Consider the following 27,453-nt stretch of genomic DNA (forward strand, 5'->3'; position numbering starts at 1 on the left):
AACTGAACAAGGATCTGATTTGATGTCAGATGACTTCCTATGTTCTCGACGTTTTCTCATTTTATATTAAGCTTATTGTAAAATGGCTAATCCACCAGTAATGCATGAGATCTTCAGCCTTTTTGTTGGCTGCTCCTATGCTGTGGAGCTGCTTATGGCCCAGAACTCCTCAAACTGCTCCTCATTCAAATTGGGGGTTGAAGGTGAAGACTTGGGTTTTGCTGGTTGATCTCCTCATTGGTTCTCACAGATTTGGGTTTTAAACATACACAATGCATTCCTTAATCTTGGTTTTAAATATAAGTTTACATTTTAATATTGTTTTAAATGTATTTATTACCAATTGTATGCTACTCACTTAAGGAACTCTTAAATGGCTTGCAATACACATGATTATGTAAATGAAATAACTCACATATAAAATTGTGACCGTCTAAAATTTTCCTGACCAAAACCCCCTTGGAAGAGAAGTGTCTTCACCAGTTATCAAAAAGATAGGTAGGTCAGGGCCCACCTGACTTTTAAATAAGGTTTAAGTGAAATATGAATATTTTATGGATACTAATAGTGCCTAAACATAATGCTCTAACCACCGTGCCTGGTCTTTTTTTATTTGGATCTAAGATAAAGTCTGCAAATGACATCCATCTCATCGTGTACCCAGCAGATCATGACAGGAAGTGGAGTGTCAACAGTTCCCCTACCTGAATGAACTAGACTTCTGGAAAGGGGTGAAAACCTGGCTCTGCCATCTTGCTTTTGGCGGGAGAAGGGATAATCAATCCTGGGGGTGGTTAGCACCTTGAAGATGCCGTGAATTATATGAATTTAATTAAGAACTTTTTAACATCCCTATCTTGGGTTTTATATTTATATTTATACTGTTTTTATTGTATTTTAACCTGTAGTATTTTAGTTTTATTGTAAACTGCCCAGAGTCACTCGAGTGAGATGGGCAGTGACGAAATTTGAAATATAGATAGATAGGTAGATAGGTAGATAAAATAGATATGACATCAAATAACTGTAACATTCTTCTAAACTTCATGCTATCTTAATGTTCCTGCAGTAATATAATTATATTACAAGTTAACTAGGAAGTGGATAAATTTAACATTTTGCAGATACATCAAGTAAGGCAAGGCTCAGATTCAAAATTATACTCCCATGGACGAGACTCAGAAAAAGGTCTTTCCTAACTGGGCACCAAAGACAAATCTTAGTCAAGTTTTACTTCATGAAGAAGCAGTTTTATTTTTCTTCCTAAATGAGATCAAACAAACATACAGGGGAAAACCAGAACCATGGGAATACCCTGGAAAAATCTCACTTGAAAGTTCAGTTAAGAGAAAATGGTAGCACTGTGTGAACAAGACCAGACCCAAAACACATTGATTAACATCTCTCAGGACTGAGGAATAGTGACGGCATCAGCAAGAATTATGCAAAGCCAGGTTCACTCGACTAATTTCAGGGAAGTTTACCCCTATGTCTGCAATATGCATTGCTTTTTATTATTTATTAATTTGTTTATTTATTATTGCTTCACCCAGGCCTTTGACAAGGAGAGTGAACCCCTCACTTCATTCCATCTGGTCTGTTGCACTTGCCACCTTTTATTTTTTATTAATTTCATGGTAAGTCGCAAGAAAAAGGAAGTACTCTCTCTTTGAGTTCTGTGGTATCAGGACATAATAAAAATCATCTGGACCTTAGCAGGTCTTAAAATTAGGTAAATACAACCTTGGATGAACAACAACACATGACATATGACACTGCGTCATTACGTATTTTACAAAAATAAAGCCAAAATGGAGAAGCCATGTATGAAAAACTAAGTACACCCTTACTGCTTCCATGGGTATTAAGAGGCTAAGTAGCAGCCAGGTGCTGCTAATCAAGTGCCCTTGATTAACTGATCATCAGCAAGTGTGACCACCTCTATAAAAGCCGAAATTTTAGGAGTTTGCTGGTCTTGAGCATTCTGGTGTGTGTTAACACATCAGCATTGATCTTAGAGAAGCAATTGTTGCTGCCCACCAATCTGGGAAGAGTTATAAGGCCATTTCCAAACAATTTAAAGTCCATCATTCTACAGTGAGGAAGATTATTCACAAGTGGGAAGCATTCAGGAGAGCTGCCAATCTTCCCAGGAGTGGACGTCCCAGCAAATTCATCCCAAGACCGTGCAATGCTCAGAGAAATTGCAAAAAATCCAGGAGTTACATCTCAGACTCTACAGGCCTCAGTTAGTGTCATGAGTACTGATGGCGAGCAGGAGGGGGCCTCTATCCAGGGGGGAAAACGCATGCGTAGTACTGAGGAATTAAGCAGCCATTCGAAGAGACACAGATCAGACCCGCCTTGACTTTTGAGGTTTATCTGTCTGGGTTTTTCCCACGCTTCTTCAGTTTGTTAGGATTCTGTCTTATGTAGCAGTAATAAACACTAGAGACCTACTCCTCGTCTCAGCGTGATTCCTGACTGTTAGGACATTAGTCCTAACAAACTCCTACTCCCATTGAAAGAGGGAGGAACAAAGAAAAATAAAGGAGAGACATTTGGAAAATGTCTTCAGAAAACCAGGAAATTTGGCAAGCCATCCAACAATTGGCAGCAGCCCTGCAACAACACCAACAACAAGTAGATCTCCAGATCAACACATTACAAGCAGCCATGCTACAGCAGTTACAACAACCAGCTCCGATTAACCCACAACTGGTAGCAGCAGCAGCAGCTCCACCAGTAGTCTTGAGATCCCAGGGCAGTCTACCAGAGAAGTTTGGAGGAGAAGCAGGACAGTTGAGAACCTTTCTCACACAGTGCACAATGTTTTTCAACAGCAGAACGGCAGAGTTTCCCACAGACAGAACCAGAGTCATCTTCATTCTAAGTCTGCTAAAGGGACCAGCGGCCAAATGGGCTATTCCCATGGTGGAGAACAACGACCCAATTCTCAACGACTACCAGAATTTTCTGGCAGGGTTCCGAGCACACTTTGACGACCTGATCAGAGAGGTCACTGCCAGCCGGGAAATTCAGAAGCTCAAGCAAGGCAACAAGAGAGTGGGAATCTACATTGCTGATTTCAAGCTGTTAGCAGGAGATCTGGACTGGAATGAGAGTGCCTTGAAAGACCAATTTGAACAGGGGCTGGATGAAGAAATTAAGAATGAATTAGTGCGCCAGGGAACACCAGCTACCCTAGAAGCTTTATATCAGTTGTCTGTGGTCATAGATGCCAGGCTAGAAGAGCTCAGACAGATGCAGCCAGGGAGAGGCAGGGGCCTCAGGACGCTTCCAGGATTTCCAGCTCTCTCCACAGCATCTCCTTACTCAGGACCAGAGGAGCTGATGCAGATCGGGGCGAGCAGGAGGCTTACTTTCGAGGCTGAGAGACAGAGAAGGAGAGAGAGAGCCCTCTGTTTCTACTGCGGAGTCCAGGGGCACATGGTGAGAGCTTGCCCAGCAAGAAGCCAAGCAAATTCCATAAGAGCCCCAGGGCAAGCAGCTGAAACAAGAGCCACCTCCGCCTCTACTTCCAACCAGGGAAACCCCATCAGTCTCCCTCCACAGAGCTCAGCAGGGAGACCATCAATCAATTAAGAAGGGCTCATTCTGAGGATTCCAGGCAATCCTTTTACTACTTACCAGTAATAATGCACGTAAACCCAGAGCACCAGGACAAGCTAGAGGCCCTCGTGGATTCCGGAGCTTCCACCAATTTTATTGATGTACAGACCGTACAAGACCTCAACATCCCGACCATAGAATTGCCACGTCCCATAGAAGTTGAGACCATTGACGGCCAGCCCCTCAAGGCAGGGCCGATTAGAAGGTTCACAGAACCTTTGCAACTAACAATGGGAAACCACACTGAGTGGATCCAACTTTATGTTACGGCATCACTTAATGTGCCTATAGTCCTGGGCACACCTTGGCTGAAGATCCACAACCCATTGTTGAACTGGAGTATGGGAGCAATCTCCTTCCCAGCTAAGGAATGCCAGCACCACAAGATTCAAGCCGCTCTTCTCTCTCCAGCAACCAACGCAGTCACGGAAGCAGGGGGGGGGGTCCAGTTGCCAGCCAAGTATGCAGATTTCGCAGACGTTTTCAGCGAACAAGAGGCCACAGCACTACCCCCACATAGGGACTGTGATTGCACCATTGAGTTGATACCAGGAGCCAAGATTCCAGCAAGGAAACAATATCCCATGTCCCCCAAGGAACTACCCACCTTAAAGGATTACTTGGATTCTAATCTCCAAAAGGGATTCATCCGACCATCTACTTCCCCAGCGTCTGCTCCTACCTTCTTCATACCAAAGAAGCCTGACCCGTTGGCACCGGCAAACCAGGAGGTACCCATGAGAGTGGTACACGATTTCAGTTCCCTCAATAAACTCACAATAAAAGAAAATTATCCCATGCCGCTAATATCTGATCTGCTGGATCGCTTACAGAAAGCACACATTTTTACTAGGTTGGACCTCAGGAATGCGTACAATCTGATCCGGATGAAAGAGGGGCATGAATATCTGACTGCCTTCGACACCAGGTTTGGTAAATTTGAGTACCTTGTTTTGCCCTTTGGCTTGTCTAATGCAGGAGCCATATTTTCCCAATTTATGAATCAAATTTTCTCTGATTTACTAGATAAGTATCTGGTCATTTATCTAGATGACATATTAATTTTCTCTGAGGATGCTACAACTCATGTGACCCATATACGTAATGTCTTACAAAGACTGAGAGAGAACAAGCTGTTTGCCAAGCTAGAGAAATGTGCCTTCGATTTAACAATTACATTTCCTGGGCTATAAAATATCAACAGAAGGCATATCCATGGATCCTTCTAAGGTCCAGGCAATTCTCTCTTGGCAACCCCCCCGAAATGTGAAAGATGTACAAAGGTTCCTAGGGTTCTGCAATTTTTACAGGAGGTGCATAAAAAAATTTAGTGACAGGGCTAAACCCCTCACACAGCTTTTGAAGAAAGGATCAAAATTCATTTGGGGGGAGAGGGAGCAAGCAGCATTCCGAGAATTCAAGCAACTCTTTGCATCCCAGCTGCTGTTAAAACACCCTGATCCCACAAAGCAATTCATAATGCATTCAGATGCTTCCAATATTGCCATTGGGGCAGAGTTATTGCAATATACAAACGAAACCGAGAATACATTGCTTCCTTGTGCCTTTTTTTCACACCTGCTCTCACCAGCAGAGAGAAACTATGATGTTTTTAACAAGGAGTTGCTAGCAATTAAAGCAGCATTCCAAGAGTGGAGGCACTGGCTAGAAGGTGCAGCCTTTCCTGTGAAAGTTTGCACCGATCACAAGAATTTACAGCTTCTACAAAACACCAGATCCCTCACCCCACGCCAAATCAGATGGAGCCAGTTTTTCTCCCGTTTCAATTTTGTTATTTCTTATGTTCCCGGGGTGCAGAACCATTTGGCAGATGCCCTGTCTCAATCCATTCAGGCAACCCCTGCCACTCACCAGGAGGTCCAGGCTACTATATTACAACCTCACAACTTTGAGCAGTCTATGAGGGGGAACCAGACAGAGATTTTAGCAGCAGGCAGACAAGCAGAGGACCTATTTACAAGAGTCAGAGCTCAGCAGCAACAGGACCCGTATGCCAGGACCAGGATGGATGACCTCCAGAGGGGCCCGCAAGACACTGCCTCGCCATTCAATGTGGGGGCAGGAATCCTCTGGCATAGCGGGCAATTATACATCCCCCCCTCATTGAGGGAAGAAGTACTGAGACTTTGCCATGACCATCAAACGACAGGCCACGGAGGTGTTTTCAAAACTCTCCATAGAGCTCTGAGAGACTACTGATGGCCTAAGATGACTGCAGACATAAAGGGCTATGTGGCTTCTTGTCATACCTGTAGACAAGCCAAGCCTCTCCCAGGGAAGCCCACAGGACTCTTGCAACCCCTACCCACCCCCAGTCAGCCTTGGGATACAATCTCCATGGATTTCATCACTGATTTACCCCTGGTCCAGGGGCTGACTTCCATACTAGTGGTGGTGGACCTTTTCACTAAAATGGCGCATTTTAATCCTTGCAAGGGCCTCCCATCTGCGCAAGCCACAGCGCAGTTGTTCATGGACCATGTTTTTAAGTATAGAGGCACAGTAAATCACTTGGTGAGCGACAGCGGCCCTCAGTTCACTTCCAGGTTCTGGAGGGCCCTTTTCCAGTCATTAGGGGTCCAGATCCACCTATCATCATCGCATCATCCGGCTAGTAATGGGCAAGCTGAGAAAATCAACCAATGGTTACAGCAGTATCTCAGGTGTTACACCACTTATCAGCAAGACAATTGGCCAGCCCTGCTCCCCATGGCAGAATTTACATATAATAACTCTGTGCAATCCTCTACCATGATGTCTCCTTTCCAAGCACTCTACGGGGTTAACCCTCGGGTGTTACCCACCTCCTCCCAGCAGGGAGCTGTTCCAGCTGCGGATGATTTTCTTAAAGAGCAATAAGCCGCACAGAAGTTGTTAAAGGAGCAGCTGAACAGGGCAAAGAGTGCTTACAAGAGAGCTGCAGATGCTCACAGACAAGAGGGGCCAGCGATTGCGGTAGGAGACAAAGTGTGGCTCTCTACCAAGTTTTTGACCTCTACCAGGCCCTCCAAGAAGTTGGACTCTAAGTCTGTGGGCCCTTTCACTGTGGTACAGCAGATAAATCCGGTGGCTTTTTGCTTAAAGCTGCCAGCATCCATGAAAATCCATCCAGTCCTTCACAGAGCCTTGCTAGCCAAGGACCCTCCCCCAAGTACCTTGCGATCGCAAATGCCCCCCCTCCAGTAATTGTGGAGGGGGTGGAAGAATACGAAGTCGAGGAAATTCTGGACTCTAGGAGGAGGGGAAGGGGCATCCAATATTTCATACACTGGAAAGGGTACCCTGAGGAAGAGCACACGTGGGAGAATGCCAGAGATGTGCATGCACCAACGCTGGTTCATCGATTCCATCAGCTTTTCCCTCACAAACCCAAGCCTCGCACTCTACCAGAGATTCCTCACTTGGCTGAGCAAGCAGAGGAATCCCCCACCTGAAGCCTTGACACCAGTAACAGAAGAGGGGGGGAACCGCAGCCCTCCACCTCGGGCTTGTATTTCCCAGGGTGGAGGGGGGACGACTCTTCTAATTATCTAGCTATTTTCCAGCAGCAGCCACCTGGGCCAGAAGAGTTATCAGACCTGGAGAGCAGCACTGATTCGTCCTTGGAGGAGTTTTCCTTTGAAGACTTTCCATCGTTGCCCAGTTCCCATGGGAGCTTAGAAGGAGACATAGACTCTTATCAAACCTCTGGAAGGGAGGGGGCTGAAATGGAATGTGAATCTGGAGGGGAGGGTGATGTCATGAGTACTGATGGCGAGCTGGAAGGGGCCTCTATCCAGGGGGGAAAACACATGCGTAGTACTGAGGAATTAAGCAGCCATTCAAAGAGACACAGATCAGACCCGCCTTGACTTTTGGGGTTTATCTGTCTGGGTTTTCCCATGCTACTTCAGTTTGTTAGGATTCTGTCTTATGTAGCAGTAATAAACACTAGAGACCTACTCCTCGTCTCAGCGTGATTCCTGACTGTTAGGACAGTTAGCATGTTAAATGTTCAACTTCATGGCAGTACAATTAGAAAAAGACTGAACAAGTCTGGTTGTTTGGAAGGGTTGCCAGGAGAAAGCCTCTTCTCCCTAAAAAGAACATGACAGCACTGCTTAGGTTTGCAAGGTTGCATCTGAACAAATCACAAGATTTCTGGAACAATGTCTTTTGGACAGACAAGACCAAAGTGGAGATGTTTGGCCACAATGCACAGCGCCACGTTTGGTGAAAACCAAACACAGCTTATCAGCACAAACCTCTCATATCAACTGTCAAGCACGGTGGTGGAGGGGTGATGATTTGGGCTTGTTTTGCAGCCACAGGAACTGGGCACCTTGCAGTTATTGAGTCGACCATGAACTCCTCTGCATACCAAAGTATTCTAGAGTCAAATGTGAGGCCATCTGTCTGATAGCTAAAGCTTGGCTGAAACTGGGTCATGCAATGGGACAATGATCCCAAGCACACCAGCAAATCTACAACAGAATGGCTGAAAAAGAAAAGAATCAAGGTGTTGCAATGGCCCAGTCAAAGTCCAGACCTCAACTCAACTGAAATGCTGTGGCTGGACCTTAAGAGAGCTGTGCATAAACAAATGCCCCCAAACCTCAATGAACTGAAGCAATGTTGTAAAGAAGAGTGGGCCAACATTCCTCCACAATGATGTGAGAGACTGATAAAGTCATACAGAAAACAATTACTTCAAGTTATTGCTGCTAAAGGTGGATCTACAAGCTATTGAATCATAAGGTGTACTTAGTTTTTCACACATGGCTTCTCCATTTTGGCTCTATTTTTGTAAAATAAATAATGACATGGTGTGGTATGTCATATGTTGTTGTTCATCTGAGGTTGTCTTTACCTAATTTTAAGACCTGCTAAGGTCCAGATGATTTTTATTATGTCCTGATATGTAAAGCCAGAGAACTCAAAGAGGGTATACTTTCTTTTTCTCATGACTTACATTTAGATGATGATGATGATGATGATGATGATGATGATTGGTTGCCAAGACAACTCCTGAAAAAATAAGAGCTTGAAATAGGGTTATTGGCTAACCTTGTGTTCTATGAGATCGAATAATGCTCATAGAACTGATCCAGTCAGGAGAAATCTTCGACACCAAGGAATAAAGAACTTCAAGGCTGGTAGCATCCACAACAAGAATTTCTGGATAATGGCCATGACACAACAATCTCCCTTCACGCTGAGTCCCAGTTGTGAATTGATAGAACTAAAAGAGAATGCAAGAATACGTCAGAGCCATTGTAGTGTGTGGCACCCCAAATGCCAGAACTTTCTTTATAGGTTTTCTTTATAAGCAACAATAATAATGCATGCTCACAACGGCTTAGTCCTTCTCATTAATAGTGCACCCTAGTAATCAACCCAGTAAAAACAAGTGATTTTTTAAAAGGTGAGTTAATTTAAACAATTTTTTTAAAATTTGTATTAGATTTGCAGGTTTTTCTCTAAAAGCTTCGTTAAAAATCAACCCAGATCATTTAAAATACAAAAGACTATAGAAAGCATTCAAAGAGGTATTTTATAAAGTGCAGGACAATTAAAAGCAGGCACTTCTTTTGCAAGGCTCATACAACTGTTTAGAACAATAATTATGGTAAACATTCATGATTAATTGAACTGGAGTTATTTCAGATTCTAATGATTCACAAGCACATACCCACTTGGATACTAAATGAAATGACCAAACCATCAATCCATTTTAACGAATTTAATGAAAATTAATGTAAAGAAGCATTGCTTTGTAATGAACAGTGGGTACCTACCACCTAAAACTGAAAGCTACTTCTTACTCTGGGTATACAGTAAGGTTGTATCAAATATTTTGAGAAGAAAATGATGATTAATAGAACCTTCCTGACTTGAAATGTACATAATTAAACTGAACTTTCCTGACTTGTGATATAAATCATTATTTAAATCAAGTTTATTTAAATCAAGTTTACCCTATAACAAATTACCTGACTTTCACTATTTCTGCATTCCAGCTGGCTCCTAAAAGACAGCAAAAACAGGTGCCTTTAACTGTCTCAGAATACAGCTATCATTTTGTTTATTTCTTTGTGGTTGTTTTGCCAATTTTCCCAAAGATTAGTAATAGTTTGTTTCAGTTTTTAAATATTTCATCATGTAAAAATATCAATCTATTACAGATATACTAAAATAATGTAATTGAGTCACTTGAAAACTGTATCCGATTAAAGCAAAGCTTAAAAGCAATTACGGAGAAGCCAACATATGCATTTATATTTATACATAACCAGTTTAATCCATACTTAAAGCATTTACCTGTATGCCAGTATGCGTGCAGGCTAATTTAGTAAATTCAATGCACCTTCCATCATTCACATCCCAGAGGCACATTTCTCTACAAGAAGAAGAACAAAGCAAATGTAGATATGAGAATTAAGCAATCATTCTTTTGTTCTCCTCCAGCCCCACAATTGTTTATTTGCTGATCACTTTAAGAAAGGGAGCAGTAGGAGGAGGATGCAAGATCAAAAACTATACTTAACTCCCTTGGAAGCAAAAGAAATTGCCCGTGCAGATTTTAAGATGCTACTTAATATGGTATTATTATAAGAGACCTAAAATAATTCAGTAACCAACAGCAAATTTGGTAGGAAAAGCAAATCCTTACCCACTTTCAGATGCACTCACTATATACTGTTTTTCACTTGAAGAACTGGCTTTGGATAAACAAGTGATTGATGCTGTATGACCAAACAACAGAGCTCTAGGATTTATCTAGAATCAGAAAAAAAAATACAAATAACTCTGAATACTTTCAAAAATTACTATAAAATAAAAAGTATTGTCAAAGGCATGAGAATAACACACACAGAAACATAGTTGTAAACTTTTCATACTTTTAATTCCCAAATTATGGATCTCTCTCTCTCTCTCTCATTCTCCAGTAATTTGGGAAAACAAAGTATGAAAAGTTGACAAATATATTATTCTTTATGATTATTTTGAAAAGCAAAAATTTTGAATGAATGGGAATGAAAAGGCAAAAAAAATGTATGGTGGACTTTTAATAAGTTGAACATTACATATATGTGAGTGTATGAATGATTACGTTTTTTTTATCGTATGTACATTCACATAATAAAATACACCACTATTTCCCTATCTTTTGCTAACTTGCATGACCCTGAGTCATGGAGGCCAACAAGTAGGTCGCACAAGTCATTCAAGCATGAACACAGTAGCTATTCCAAAATAAAGATCAACAATTAAGAGTGATTTTTCCCCTTTCCAAAATTATAATGGAATATATAGGTAGAGACATAATTTTCAAGAGCTTTAGTCTAATGGCAACATTATGGAAGGTGAATAATTTACTGCAGCAAAGGGAGGGCTCTGATATAGCTTTAATCATTCTGAATAAAAGGCAAACATCACACATGTCCTCTGTTGCTTGGTATTTGTTAACACCAGATGAATAGCATCCATCTTGCTCTTTCAAATGATTATTTATTTCCAAGATGGTTCCACAGGTTGATTTATTTACAATTCATAAAAACTGAAGCCTTTTATCCAATATAAGAATGACGTTCAAGATAATCCTTGGAACTGTATTTGATACTGTGTTTTGCATTCTAAAACTGCATCCAGTTAGGTACTATTCATTATCTGGGAAACAAAAGGATCTAGTGCAACCAACCACACCCCTGGGATTACAGTAGGTAATCTGCAAGAAAGATTTACAGTGATTTCTTTCCAAACAGACCACAACTTAAAACTGGTGTCTAACCTACTCAAACTTTGTATGAGATTAGCTTCCTTTTTCTTTCTTATCTAATGTTACAAGCAGAAAACAGAAAATATCTTCTTGAAATTTACTCCAATTTAACAGAGCAGATATCACTTATACTAATAAATTTAATATTAAGGTAGTGTGTTATTTTCTATATGCATATGCTGCATACGCAGCTGAAGGTAAAGCTCGACCATATAAAGGGAACAAAGAGGCATAAAAAAGTACTCAACTATCATTGCAGATTCTAGCTTATTTGTTTGGATGTCATTTTTCAAAGGCTCAGTCCAAATTACCACTACTGTGTATCTCTTAAAAATAAATAAATCAGGAATACAGTTTTAGAAGCAGCATTGGAGAAATAGAAACAATGCATTCCCAAATTCAGTATTTGAATTAATCTAAGCATGTTGACCTCCAAAGGGTCAGGGGAGAAAGGAGAAAGGAGGCACTGCATAGTCACTTTTCAGCAAAGTTCATCGATTTTCCATGGTTTAATTTAAAAAAAAAATCAACACTCCCACAAAAGCAAGCCTGTGAATATCAATAACATATATTGATTGTTCTGGTGAATCAGCTCAAGAAGCAAGCTTTTTTTCCTAGGAAAAGCATAGATACTGTAACAATGCCTTTTCTGGAAATCACTAAACATATACCCAATTCAAACTGAATTGTACAGAAACTGCATTTCTAAAACCAAGCTGTTATATTTAAATAATACTTGTGCATCACTCTGAAAAGTTTTCTAATTCCATGATTTAAACTTACTTCTAAATCTGAAGAGAGGTCCCATAGGCATATCTGCCCATCATGACATCCTGTGACGATCATTGAAACGTCATCCATTAACAGTGTAGCTGACACACAGTGAGTAGGAGCTTTGCGTCCCCATAGCACAATTGGCAGGACCAAACTGTTACCCGCCATTATGCTTTCACACCTGAAAATGTAATTAATACTGTTTCAATTGCAAAGTTTTTAAAAAATCATGAACTCATTTTCTTTAGTAAGATTTCAGAAATAAGACCTTGTGAAGCAGACTACTTAAGTACATCTAAGTAACTGCGTAATGGGGCTCAATGCCATCTCACGCTCCACAGCAACAGATTCCACAGCTTTGTAGGTACAGCGTGTTAATACATCCACATGAACTAAGGTTAGCAAGAGAAGGACAGCAGACTACTAGGGGAACAATTTTCTTCCCACAATAAATTGAATCTGGCCATTTATAAACTTAGCTGCTGCTTTTGCACATGATAAACTCAGTTTTAACCCTAATAAGTAAAGTTGTGGCTTAGTGTGTTATATGAATTCATTTGATTAGTTTATGACTGAAAGTACTGTGCAAATCAAGAAAACAGGTTAATTTACTAATAGATTAAATACGTTACAGTATGCAAATACAGCCAATATATATAGATAGCAGCTAATGGTTCTTTGATGCATTAATACACACACACACACACAGTATATATATGCAGTCTTCTTTTTCCATTAATAATTTTCAGACAGCAAACCACAGGTTCTAGAGAAACAATAGCAATACAGTAAATATGGAAAAATGGTAATTCTAGTAGGATATTCCCCAGTCTTCTTTTCCAAATGATATACACCAGCTGTTCCAAACTTTTTCAGTCATATAGGCTGCTACTTCATCATTGTAATCACCATAGGAGCCGGGGTCAGCAGTGAGGTGCCTACAAGACAAATGCTTCTGCCCAACAGCATCACAAAGATCCAAAAATTAAATAAAACATATTTTTTATTTTAAAAAATGCTAATGAACAAAATGACCATCAAACTTCATAAGATTTTGTTATTCCTGCTTGGACTTTACAAGAATTCCTGCAAGAACACTAGCTGTATGAAATTCAGCAATCTCAGAGAGATTTGGGCCATTTTTTAAAAAGTGCTAGTGTCTGCAATTGGGTCTAGCTCCTTTTTGGTCTCTGGACTACAGTCTGGGAACCACTCACACATCGTAGCAAAATTATACAAATTATTACAACTGTGTTTATGTTAGCCCTTTGAGGTAGTCCAGACAAGAACCACAACCAGGAACATCAGCACTGTCTTTATTGTAAGATTACATTAAATAGAATCTTGCAAGGCTGAAAGCATTTCTCCCCTCCTCTCTTTTTAGTCTCCGGAAAACTAGGGAGGGTCCCTTCTGAAATGCTTCTCACGCTTTCCCACCCGCCCTTCGGATTGAGCTGCCTCTTATCAGACTGTTGCCTGTGCTGTCTGTCTTCCTCCAGTCTCTCAAGGCCATTCCCACATACCAGCACAATTTATGATAGTCATGCATCCAGAATGAATTTTCTATCCCAAAAGTAGGACCCTGGAGTATTTGGTGTAAAGATATTAATATAGATTCAATATAGATCATTTGTTTTGTAATAGAAAATAATTAAAAATTCTAGATAAATACAGTACTGCACTTACTACAGAGTGTAAGTAAATTAGCAGACTTCCTATTGTCTGAATTTTAGAGAAAGAAACACTAATTTGCTAGAATTATGTTACCCTTTAGTGTGTCATTACTTTAAGGGTAAACAACTAATTCGATACTGTCACTATTTTATAAACTCATTTGGGGTTTATAAATGGCTACATTTTTTTGATTGATTGATTTGCAAGCTGCCCAATCCCAAAAGGGTCTATGAAGTTTCATTGCCAGACTAGGCAACAACTTCACTGCAAGAAGGGAGTGGGGTTTGCTCTCTGTTGATACACAGTGGCTTGCCCTGCTTGTGTTGGTGGGGCTGATGTTCTCTCCTTGGTGGTTCCTTGACTGGGCTGTTGTTTGCTACTTGATTGCAAAATTACAGGGGCTTGCCCACCAACACAAGCAAACCCCACTCCCTTCTCGCACTGAAGATGTTGCCTAGTCTGGCAATGAAACGTCTGCAAGAAAACAACAAGGCTCAGAGAGCACCAAGGTCTCCACAGTTCAACCCTGAGCTACAAGTGTTCTCTTCGATTGATAAAAGAACCAATCAGAATAACAAAATAAAATCAGCAGGATAACTCGCAACTCCATGGCAATCAAAACATCCTCTCCTATTGCGCTAGGCAGAACAAGTGGGTCTTAATAGCTTTCCTAAACCCAAGAAAGGATGGGGCCAATCGAATCTCAGCAGGAAGGGAGTTCCCAAGAGTGGGTGCAGCTATTAGGAAACCCTATTTCCAAGGCTTCATTAGATGGCAATCATGAAGGGATTCAATCTGGTCAGATGGGCAGATGAATACAGAAGGAGACAGTCCCTTGGATAACCAATCCGGAGCCATGTACAGCTTTAAAAGTGATAACCAACCCTTGAATCACATCCAGAAGCTAACTAGCAACCAGTGCAGCCCCTTAGTAGTGGGGTCATCTGATACACTTAGCATAATAGGAAAATTACAACTTGCATTCATCCAAACTACACCTAACTTCAGATAAGACAACTTGAAATGTTAGTTTTTCAACCAGGCTACCTTAAGCTACCAAAGATGGGAAATCAAGTTCATTCATCCTAGTGTTTCCTAATCACATAAAGATTTACACTTTTGTTTTTATGTATTTACTAGATTTATAGTCCACCTTTAATGCAGGAGCTCAAGATGGCATACCTAGTGCTCCCTTTTCCTATTTCATAGCCTATATAGCACAGGCTGAGAGTGAGTGGCCAGCACAAAGTCACCTAGTGAGTTTCTGTAGGTGAGCTCAAGCTACAATCTGGGTCTCCCTGGGGCAAATCCAACCTCTTAAACACTATTTTGGCTGTCTTCTTTTTCTTTCTTTATGGTAACATGTTGAAGACGTTTAAAGTCAATAGATCTTGAATCAGATATAGTCTATTCAAAACTTGATTTTAGTTTTTGAATGGCTTTTGCCTATGTTGACATTTATTTTGGTATCTAAACGATACATCTCTCTTTTGGCAAAGATGTTTCAACCAATCACATGGAAAGAACCAGATAATTTGCACAGAGAGAAAGCAAAGTTAACAAAACAAGATTGATTTTCACTATCCAGAGTTGAAATCATATGTCCCTTCTGAGGAGTTAAGATTGTACTAGGAGCAGAAAATAGTCCATACTATTATTCTATGCTCATACTAATACCTTGCAAATATTACTTGTACTAAATAAAACAAAAAAAATTAGATTTAATGACAAATCGTATAAACTTCTAAGATGCAAATAAATGACTTTAAGAAAGAACAAGTATCTAACTATAAATGGAGAACTCCATGGCTAGGCCTTTGGAATCAGGGAATTACTAGTGAAACTTCAATTTAATGGAACAAGTAGGGGAGGGAAATGTCTGGTACTCCCAAATGTCCACGAAGTTGAATACTGCAATCATTCATGGTGATTTCCATCGTTTGCATATTATATAATTATGCAAATGAGGTACATTTCTCAAAATTCTACTTTTTTCAAATAGCTATTTAAAAAATTAAATTTCAGTTAATATTTAAATGGAGAAAGACATACAAATCAGAGCGCTACTCGTTCCTCTGTGTAAATATCAAGTAATGGAAGATAGAACAGAAACATACTTTTAGCATGTATTCTTTGGCATTTATTCTATGGAAGTCCAAGAGAATTGTACAATAGATATCTTCATAGCATATAGGGCTGCTGGTACGATTTTACAAGTTTAAATTTTATTGAAAATGTGCAGCTGCAGAACTATACAGGGTGTTTCAAATGGCTTATATAATACTTTTGTTCATAAAATTTGGATGCTTAATTTGGATGCTTAATTTCTATTTTTCATTTCTACATAACTAATTAATTAAAGCTTATATGTCTGCATGATCTCTAGAGGTTAACTAGCTGCATTATCAGATTACATACAGTAATTGTTACTACAGCTCTTCAATTCTACAACAGCAGTCAAGAGCCAAAGTTGGCTGAGAAAGTAACTGAGATACTTACATTTGAACTAAATTAGTGAAATTACTGTTAACTAAGTTTGGAAAAGTATTTCAAACTCACCGATTAGCAACTTTAAATATTTAAGAATTAACATAAGCAGCAGTGTATCAATGAAATTTACAGCTGAACATGTTCTAGAGAAATAAGACTGCATTTTAATTACATTCTAAGAATTCTTATGTCAAATAAATTACTTTACAGTAGTCTAAGAGCACCAAACTTCCCAATGTTCAGCACAAGTTATAATTTATATTATTATCTGGCAAATTATCTATATTTAAATTAATCAACTTTAGTTTACTTGTGCTACTTATAAAATAGCTTTACTAGAGCTGTTCATACATCAGTCACAATATTGGAAGTTAAGCATATAGATTTTAATATAGCACACTAAATTCCTCATCACCAGGAAAATATAAAAAATCTAGCAGATAAAACAAAAAAGAGAAGCCGTATTAAACTTCAACTGGCAATCTGTCATAAATCTTTCCACAAAGAAAATACAAAATATATAAAAGAGGAAACACTGTTTCTGTAGCTACCTCTTCTGAAGCATGGAACTTCAATACTTGAATACTTTCATTTTCAAGAAAGACAAGCTCATATTGACCCAGCTGATTCTAAAAGCATTAGCTTCTCTGTCATTACATTTAGAATACCAAATATATCTCAGCAAAAAAGAAAAAAATCAATGATGGAAAAAATACTGTACAGACATTTATCTCTTAAGGAAGAAATGAAAGCTTAATGGGAATACATAATTCACAATTATACTTTGGGACATTTTTTCCTTAAAGTAATAGGGCTACTTCCCATCAATGGCCTAAAATATATCATTAAGTATTTCTTTATCAGGAACTTCAAAAGAAGCCTAAAACTCATTACCAACCCTACTGTGTTGGTTCAACTCCAAACCAGCTCCAGTTCAGTCTGCAACATGCTCTTGGTTCCCTTAATTTTTCAGCAGCTTTGTCAAGTTTTAAATCACATTGTATTTTTATTTATAACCTTTCCTACAAGTTGCCTTGGACACATTCCAGACAGAAAGTGACCAAAAGCAAGTTATTATTAAAGAAAATCCTAATGCACACTGAAATATAGCGCAATTACTTGCTCAAACTGCACAGTCAAATAGGCTGCAGACAAGGTCAAACGAAATGTAACAACTGCCATGGGTCTCAGATTCAGAGTCCTCCTCAGATAAGAATCAGCAACCTGCTTCCCACAAGCACAATGACAAGAGGAACAAGAATTCTAAGCATAGACCAAAACTGCCCAGAATTGCTGAGAGTTGGGCAGCATATCAGTGTAATAGATTAGCATTAGTATTGGTATCAGTGACTTTTATACACTTCACAACAAGTATGTACACTTTTTTTTTGCAGTTCCTTGTCAAAGCTGTTCTTGTCTAAATTATTTTCTGAAATATTTTCAGTTGAATAAATCAATGAGGGTAATATAGTGTTATTGCTATATCTGATGGTGCCCCCAAAGCATCATCAATTAATACAAGAAGAAAACACGCTGCAAATTCACTGGTTCATTGGGACATCTTTAAGGCATACGTACAGTATATGTTGTTGTATTATCTCTTATGCTTCAAGAAAATATAAAGAAATTAAACAAGAAAGGTTGAGGAAGAAAAGTTTGGGAACTTTTCAGCATACATGAAAGACAAAATACGCCAAATTATATAAATGAGTTCCAAACAGGAACTTAATTATCTGTATGCACTTGAAATAAAATATTCACTAAATTATATAAAGCAAATGTACTGGGAACAACATGAAAAATCTGATAAATCATTAGCCTCATGAAAAATTGGTTGCAATAGTATAATATTATTTCTGCTATTAGGGTGCCCAAGGTAAATAATTCTGACTCAAGAAATCAACATTTATTCATTTTTATTCTCATCTATGTAATACTGAGTCAAATGTAATCAAGCAAGACATTAATCAATTTGTATATAACATGACTCTTCCCAGGATTATGTAACACAGAGATCTAGATGGCACTAACCCTGTTAGCCTTTTGTAAGGCATTAAACACCTGGCTGTTCCCTTAGGTGTTTGAACCAGGACGCTAAGCTAGCTCTTTCAGTTAATGTCATTTTCTTTTAAGTTGGAATTGTTTGTGACCTTGTTTAAATTATTGTTTTTAATTTTGTATGTCCCCCAGAGTCACTGCCATGAGATAGGTAGCCACAGAAATTGTAGAAAGAAAGAAAGAAAGAAAGAAAGAAAGAAAGAAAGAAAGAAAGAAAGAAAGAAAGAAAGAAAGAAAGTCAAGTCTTGTTCAATGTTCCCTGAGGTGTCCAAAAAATACAAAAGAAAAACTTACTGAATTGGTCTGATTTTAAGATTATAACATACTTAATATTTTTTAAGACTCTTAGCTACTAATTTCTTAATATGAGATATTCCAACTCCTTATTCCAAAGTTCTTGCAAATAATTAGTGATGTTTTGTTCATTTTAAAAATACTCTAGAATTTAATACCCTAAACTCATTTCAATACTGACAATAATTTGGGTACTTTAAGTGCTGTGAATGCATATGACCAAATCATAGAATCAATAGATGCTTTAATTGAATTGAATTGAATAAAATTAATTGCCATTTTGCAGTTTTAAGTAGTTCAAATTCCTCTTGTAATAACTAAAATGGTTTTAAATTTCAGTAGCTTATTGCCAGTGTAAAGTACTAATAGCTCATCTTTGGGGGCGGGGAAAGGTTTTACTTTCAAAACTGGGATTGTCCCAAAGTGTAATTTTCTAACATGAATAAGAGTTGATATCTTCTGTCCCAGTATTTTCCAAATATACTCTGCAGCATTCCGTCCAAGAAAAACAATAGAACTATTGCTAAAAATGGAACCAAATCCCTACCATGATATCAGAGAGTCACATATTACCTTTTTAATTGTGCCTGTAGTTTTCCCCTTGAGTTGCCAGTGTCCCATATAGAGATTTTTGTTTGTCCATCATGATTTCACATGCACATATGTAAGGGGTGGAGTCACCCCTTACATATTGTGCATAAGTCACAATATTGTGATACTTATTTTATCGTTCTGATGAAGCCATTGGATTCTACAGACATTTCTCCATTGGCCATACATATTGCTTTGTCTTGCCATTCCTTTAAAACAAAGCTAATTCAAAGGCTGGAGCACAAGCATTCTTCCAGGACCACATAGAAGGGATACTTAATCATATGAAATGTTCACAACTATCCCATTTTCTTTTAATAATGGTAAGTTTTGTAATATGGTATTACAAAATCAATACAGTTTAAAGATATGTACTGACATTTGAACTATATATTAAAAATTGACTTTATCAATATGTGGATAATTACAGATTTACTAAACACAAGGTACAATGAAATGGATTTTCTTTTAATGTTGGAAAATGTGTCCAACCACAGCCTGGATCGATATGTGTTAACTTTCTGTTGATGAACTGGCTTCCTATCAATGTAATGGAAAAACTGATCAATATTCTGTGTGGTCAAGCTTCAATATTATGTTTAGAATTGGGTTGAATGATTTTCTCTTTACGTAATACAATATATTTTGTTGCTTCCGTTTCTCTTTTGCCTTTTGTGTTTTTGTTTCTCTTTCTCTTTCTTCATTAAAGAACTAAAATGGTTTAAAAAAGAAAAAATAGAGATAGGCTTACTTCTTGTCTCAGACACAATAACCAAATAGGACAAGGGATGAGGGGGAAACACGCAGACAGACACAGCCAAGCCTGGCCCAAAACTCTGTTCTGCCTGTTTCTTGACCAGTTGGAAAGCCTGGACCTTCACTACTTCTCAGCCTCAGTTGTTGCAAGGATGAAAACGAACCAGTGTTTCCAGATACAAATACCGAATATGAACATTTGTGTTACTATTTTTACCCAGTTATTTTTAAGTCTTCCCTGCCATGTAAACTAGCCAACTGGTCCTCATATGCACAAGGTTTATACAAATTTGTATGCATCTGCAACAGAGACAAAATGCATCCAGAAAAATAAGACAAACATAAAAATCCTGGGAACAGAGTAACTTCTGGAGATACAACTGAACTTCATCTAGCATTTCATCTGCCCCATTCATATCCCTCCATCAATTCAAAGAAACTGTGCAGCAAAACTCCGCATGCGTGCTTACTACTCAAAAGTAATACTGAGTTCAGTGAGGCTTCATCCCAGATAGAGAAGTGTTTATCAGCTTGCAATGTTATAGTACACTTCTATAAAAAAGTAATTTTAAATTTTTAGGAAATTTTACTTTTAGGAAAACGAATTGTGTTAAGTAACAGTTAACCTGAGTTCACACACCACACTCAACCATAATGTAATTCCTTTGGTTTGGGTTTTTATATTGTATGAACACAGCTCTTGAAGCTTGTAAGGCATAGCTTATGGTGTTGTGGGAACCTAGCCAATTGCTACTTCTTTAACAATTCAATTAAGCAAACCATGGCTTAAAATACAGCATGAGAATCTAGCCTTACTCTCAGGTAACAAGAACAGTTCTGCAGTCTAAACCTCTTCTTCTCCCCAACTCTTCATCTAATTTCTCCCTTCTGGTTGGTGTGTAATCCTTAAATCCTTCACAATTATCTACTCTAAACCATTAAAAAAAAAAAGGGAACTGGACTATATCAAACTATTTTCTTCTCCATGCCAACATGGGCTTATTAATGGTATTTACTTGCACCAGCAGAGCGGATTTTTTTAAAAAATAAGTTTACACCTCAATACTACGAGCAGTATGCTCTAAACTTAAAAAAAGGTAGCCCTTGCTTAACAACCACAATTGGGACCAGAATTTTGTTTGCTAAGCAGTGAAGTCATTAAGCAAGGCATCACATGACCAGACCCGATTTTATGACAATTTTTACTGCAGCCATTCAGCGAATCACTGCGGTCGTTAAGCGAATCAACGGTTACCTATTGATTTGGCTTGTCAGAAGCCAGCTGGGAAGATTGCAAAGCGCAATCACATGACTGCAGGACACCGCAATCGGTCAATTGCCAGTTGCCAAGCGCCCAAATTGTGATCATGTGACCACGGGGGTGGTGGTGCAATGGTTGTAACTTTGAGGACAGGTCGTAAGAATCTCCAAACTGTCATTAAACAAATAGTTGTTAAGTGAGGACTACCTGTAATTGTGGCTGCTTGTTGTTGGCTACAGAGTTTTAAGCATTATGCTCATTTAAGCTTAGTAAACAAATAGTATTTCTAATAGAATTCTTCTCATTCCTCAAGCTTATTCTGTTATAGTATATTAAGTAACCTATGTAAAAAAACAAATCAAATCTCTAAGTCAGGTTTGACTCCTGATGACTTCATGGATACATCCAAGGAAAATGTAGTTTCACCATTTGAATTAACTTTTTTTTTAATGAAAATTGTGTACATATAATTCAACACGCATGAATACCACAAAAGTCTACACAAATTATTCAACACATCTATGAAGCTAGTGTTTAAGGTCCCTTATAATATAGCAGTCAAGGTATTTGGACAAGGCCTAGTCCCAGCCTAGTTCACTGGGTGACTTTCAATTAGTCCTTTTCTCTCAGTCCAGTTTATCTCACAGGCAGGATTAAATTAGAAGAGACGCCCACAGTCATTTTAAATTCTCAAAGGAGAGGTGGGGTATAAATATAATAATTAATATACCTTCATCACACTGGTTTCTTGCTAAACCAAAATGTAGCTTGCTTGTTTACAGTTAGCCTGATGTAGACTGTGTGATATGTAAACGATGGTTTAAAAGCCTCAAACATTATGAGCACCGTCAAGCCTGATTTATTCAATAACCTTGGTTAAACAACCAAAAGTTTAACACAGGGTGAACAGAACCATCCTTAATCAACAGAAATGTTAAAAGCACTCAAACATTCCACAAATATTTGTGATGACAGTACTGAAATTGAATCTTACATTTGGAAAATTATCCAATAATGGAAAATAGAACTCCCCAGGCATAAATTGCCTCTCAACTGCTCAGTTAAGGTTACGTCCTTAAACCAATGACACTTAGAATAAATTCATTCATTGCATGTACACTTATTTGGGGTATGTGATGCTGAGCCATATTTATATTTCAGAGCCATATTCCATAAAAAAATCAAGATTCCTAAGTTATCACATTAACTTCACATAGGATATTAATCAACATGAGAGAGAAAAAGAAAATTACGGAAAACTCTGCAATTCTTTAATTTAATTCTGCTGCACCACAGCACAGTTATCTGGCAATAAAACCAATAAAGTAATCATAATTAGAAATGAAATGAATTTAAGGTATGGTTTCAAAAGCTGAAGATTTTGACTGGAACTTACAATTTCTATACCAAAAAGGCTCAGCACTTTGATTTACTGATCATGGTTTAAATATTATTAACCAGTTCTTATTTCACAAAACAGTAGCCAATGGAACAGGGACAAGTGCTAAGGTAATAATCTAAAAGGTGGGTGAAGGAAGAACAGAAACAATCAGCAACCAGAAAATGAAAATGTATACTTGGGTTTATTCGGCTTCAATTTATAATATTATATTATTTCAGTTACTCTTGTTTGTAAAACATGGTTTATGATGGTGGTCCAAATCATAATGGTTTGTTCAACCAATCTTAGTTAAAACAAACCATGGCCAACCAGACATCATTACTACTAATTGCAACTATAGAAAATAAAAATGATAATGGCTGCAACCCCCATACATGATTTGCAAAGTTATCAATGTGCCAGAAAAAAAGGGAAATTGGAGATGATAGAATAATTATGAAGAACTAAAGGGAGGACTGGGGAGCACTCTTAGGCATTTACGCCTTGATCTGCAACTGACCAAATCTAGGCATTTTGCAAATAGGCAAGTTTCTCCTTATGATAACCTTTAAAGGAAAAGGCCCACAGCATGCTTTCAACCTTCCAAATGCACTCACTGGTCCAAAACACTAGAGGTATCTGCTGTGGATTCTAAAGTTTTTCTTCCTTGCAATGTCAAGTTAATTTTATGGAGAAAATGTTTATTTCTTTACTGGATTTATAGGGCCACCCATCTTACAATAGTGGGTGGCTTACAGCATTTAAAAACAATACAAATATAAGGTAATATAAGGAGAGAAAATGTTTTACTAAAGGTATTAAATGATCATTAGGGCCATGACAAGATCTGTGTTGACACAGTCAAATTAAGCATTTTAGTCACTAAATTGTGTTAATTTTAAATGCCTTAGCCTTCCTTCTATTTACTAACCCTACCCTTGAGCTACATATATTCTCTCATATTTACTGATGCTAGATGGTACATATCTTCACTAGGAGGCAAAAAACTCACCAGTTTCTGGAAATACAGCTTGATATACTCATTTCATCTACCAAATGAAAGTTAAAAGACCATCAATTATTTTCAAGACCACAGAGAGCTCAAAAGCTTGATTCAAATGCAGCACCAATACATTATTTGGATTATTGGACTACGTGAGCACAGTAAAAGGTACACGAAAATGAGATTTTTAGCTTTCATTTGATATTTTGCTTGTGTGCATATGTGTATGTATGCATATTAAACACTCTTCATCAAAACTGAATGTACATTTGAAAAAAAAAAGTTTTCTTTCCAAGGTCAGTTCTGTATGTGAATCAACATGATCAGGAGGACAAGGGAGATTTCTAGGTGGGAAATTTCTGCATAAGTTGCTCAATGTACACATCACATCTCCCACAAGCCCCCCTCCCCAACATGCTCATTCACTTGTCTGTCCATCTGCTACTGTACACATCTTGTTACTCCAAATTTCCCTCTTTTCTCAAACTCTATATCCAGTCTTGTGCAACTCAACACTTAGAAACATTTCCTGGGTTCCTATATTGCGCTATCTCACCGCTGGTACTTGGGAAAATCTAATACGTGGACTATTCAGAGAATTATTACTAATATGTTATGCAAAGCTTCCACCAACACTGTCATCTGGACTCTCTTCTTTAAAGCCCTGGTACATCTCTCCACCAAGCCATAATATCTAAGTCTACACAACACACAAAATTATAATGTGATTTATCTGGTTCTGTCTAAGCATACTGTGTGAACTCTTAAAATGTTCAGAATTGACCATATTGACAATTAAGATTAGACATTAACTCTGAGTCCTGAATAAAAGGTCATGCCTGAGGACTTGTGCCATTTAACTCAAGCCCGTCCTCAGCACTTACTTTTCAGCTCTTCACGGTTTTAGCTGGCCTGTAAAACATGAGAAGAAACTGCTGAATTTAAGCACAGGAATGTGCTTAGACTCAAGATGCTTAACCATAAATAACAGAAAAATGAATTACTAATCTTTTCATGTCTTACAGAATTTTGTAACTCCATTCCTAGACCAACCTAGTTTCCCTCCGCAATGTGCAAATGTACCTGTGACCATGCCATCTGTGTGGGTTAAATAGTTTCCACAGGTAGATCCTCCAAATTGGAAGCAGTCCAGTATGTTCCAGGTATAATGGTCCAAACGAAACAGGCCCAATCAGCCCCCACAACCTCCCAACAGCATGATCTGGAAGGAAACAGAATGCTCCAGAGTTCTTCAGAATGGTTCACATCTAAATTAACAAATTTTGCCCATCTCTAATGAGAATAATGTTATGCAGGAAGTAAAAGTAGCTGGAATGGAGAAGAGAACGTAACTATTTGTCAGTGTAACCCAGGACCCTAAGGAAAACCAACTATAGGCCAAAAGGAGTATTAGCCATCCAACTACATCATGTGCAGAAAAGGGCTACTTCTCTCCCACATCAAGTGGAAGAAGGAGGGGGTGTCTTTCATTAGTCCTACTGGGACCGGTCTTATCCCCTTATGGGTGGAATTAGATCTACCATTCATTTCGATTAGACTGTATTTTATATATTTATTGACGACTGGTATTATTTATGATTTTACTGAATTTTAAATTGTTTTTATTGTGAACCACCCAGGGTCCCCCATGCGGGGGAGATGCACGGTCATAAAAATATGATTGCCAAACAAATAAATAAATAATATGGGTGCCAATACGGAATGTGCCACTCAAATCAGCAAAACTACATCCTATAACATGGACAATGCCTCCATCCTCAAAGCTGTGGTTTTACTACAAGAACATGATGCTAAATATTCATGTCTGAGTCAACACCAAATGCGCCTCTGGGGCTGCCTGAGTGCTTCCTTCCATAGGAAATGATCAATACAAAGCAACAATAAGTAACTTTTCTAAAAAAGAGAAGAAAGGATTTTATGTTTTCCTAGAACTCCAAGCATATCATTGAATCTGGGTGAAGAGTTTTGATAGAACTGTAATATGAGCACGGATCCATGTGCACATTTCAGTTACTTGGATGTGAAAATAGACCATCTTACTAAAACACAAAAGAAATTGATTCTCATTTTGGGACTGAGGGAGGGCCTGCCAAAATGAGTATGAGTTCATGGAAAGTGGGAAAAAGGGATCTCGCCATGAGAACAAGGTTGTTTATGACTCAGGCAGAAATGAGTAGATCTGGTTACTCAAAAGGAAGACATTCAAATGGGGTGACGAATATCAAAGCTGTCAAAAGGAAGGAGAGGCACATTTGGTACAAATTGGGTAGCAATGGTGTCCCGACCTTTGAAAGAGAAAGAAAAAATTCTATCAAGGCCCATTGGGTGGGATTTATGGCCAAGCAGGGGTGATAGGAATCAACTCAGACTACTCAATCAAGGCACAAATGACCAGGCTCACATTATCCACCTTGAACACATTATGCGAAGACCCAGCTCTCTGGAAAAGGCTCTAACAGTGGGAAAGGTGGAAGGAAAGAGAAGAAGAGCAGCAGGGTGGATGGACTCAGTTACAGTGGTAATGGGTGCAATGTTGGAAGACCTGAAAGACCAGGTTAGGGACAAATCATCATGGAGAAAATCTATCTATGTGGTTGCTAGGAGTTGAAAATGACTTGACCGCACATAATCAATCGATCAATCAATCAATGGGGTAGTAGGAAACCTGCTTGAAGAGATTCACAGAGAGAAAAGGCTGTCCTGTGGCACTTCCTTAGCTTACTGATCCTAAATGAGTGTATTTCTCTAAAAATGTCATCTTGCTTCCCAGATACGGCATCTCAAAATAGCATCAAGAACAAAACAAGATCTGAGGGAGGAGATAGAAGGGAATGGAGGGGTGGAGGTTGGTGCCAATAAACCCCTCCTGGTTGTAGAAGGTTTGCCAGGCACACACGCACCACACACACACACACAGCCAGGATTCCCGCTTGGGAAATGGCGAAGAGTCAAACGAGGGGGTGAAGGAGAAGAGGGGCGGCGGAGGAGGCCACGGGATGTCTGCTGTCAGCTCTGGAAAACGAGAAAGGGGGGGGGGGACAATAAACCGGCGGGGAAGCCTGAGGGCTGCAGACGGTCATCTCCTACCCGAATGGCAACCTTAACGCAGCCGAGACGAGGGGTCGAGCTGCCCCGACGGACAAGTACCTGCTCCGGCCGCGGGGAACCGCCGCCGCCGCCCCCTGGAAGAAGGGCGCCTTCCGCCTCCGCGACCGCCCTCGCCGGCCCTCCTTCCTGCTCGCCCCTCAGCCGGGGCTCAACGCAACCGCTGAGAATCAGCTGACGGGCTCGCGGCGGCCGCGACGGCTGCCGCAAGTGTCGCAAAAGACCCTGCGCAGTGCTTGGCGGCAGCCGCTTCGGCCGTGGGAGGCCGTAGCCACGGAGACGGAGACGGAGACGACGCCGGCGGGGCGGGGCGGGGCGGGGCGGGGCGAAAAGGGCGGTCAGTGGTTAGGGAGCTGCATCGATGCCCCTCCTCCCGACGGTGGCAGTCCCCACGCTAGGCGGGGGAGATGTGCGTGGGTGGGGGAAGAAAGCAGAGCAAAATGCTAATAGGGCGGGAGGCATAGTCAGTTGAGGGAGCGTGTGGGAGTGAGTCGTAGGAGTGGGCAATCTGGTGCTTTCTGATGGCAAGCCGATGCTCAGTTTCCATAAACGGAGGCTTATGGTGCAAGAGATAAAGAGACAAACAGCTTGTTTTCCCCTGGGATAGTATTATTCTATTTTTTTTTCACCCT

The 27,453-nt window shown here is 39.4% G+C and overlaps 1 protein-coding gene across 2 annotated transcripts in view; it reads right to left on the reverse strand.

Annotated features, from left to right (window-relative positions):
• Nucleotides 1-27,011, reverse strand: part of WDR7 (WD repeat domain 7) — a 231,529-nt gene extending 204,518 nt beyond the window's left edge. For both annotated transcript variants that reach the window (XM_063295797.1, XM_063295796.1), the window contains exons 1-5: nucleotides 26,864-27,011; nucleotides 12,197-12,368; nucleotides 10,307-10,413; nucleotides 9,955-10,033; nucleotides 8,701-8,875 (exon numbers count right to left, since the gene is read on the reverse strand). In XM_063295797.1, coding sequence (XP_063151867.1) covers nucleotides 8,701-8,875; nucleotides 9,955-10,033; nucleotides 10,307-10,413; nucleotides 12,197-12,355 — 520 coding nt within the window. In that variant the 5' untranslated portion in view covers nucleotides 12,356-12,368; nucleotides 26,864-27,011. The remainder of the gene's footprint in view (nucleotides 1-8,700; nucleotides 8,876-9,954; nucleotides 10,034-10,306; nucleotides 10,414-12,196; nucleotides 12,369-26,863) is intronic.
• Nucleotides 27,012-27,453: the final 442 nt, after the last annotated feature.

The sequence above is a fragment of the Candoia aspera genome, chromosome 2 (genome assembly GCF_035149785.1).
Source record: "Candoia aspera isolate rCanAsp1 chromosome 2, rCanAsp1.hap2, whole genome shotgun sequence".
In the NCBI taxonomy this organism is placed as follows: Eukaryota; Metazoa; Chordata; class Lepidosauria; order Squamata; family Boidae; genus Candoia; species Candoia aspera.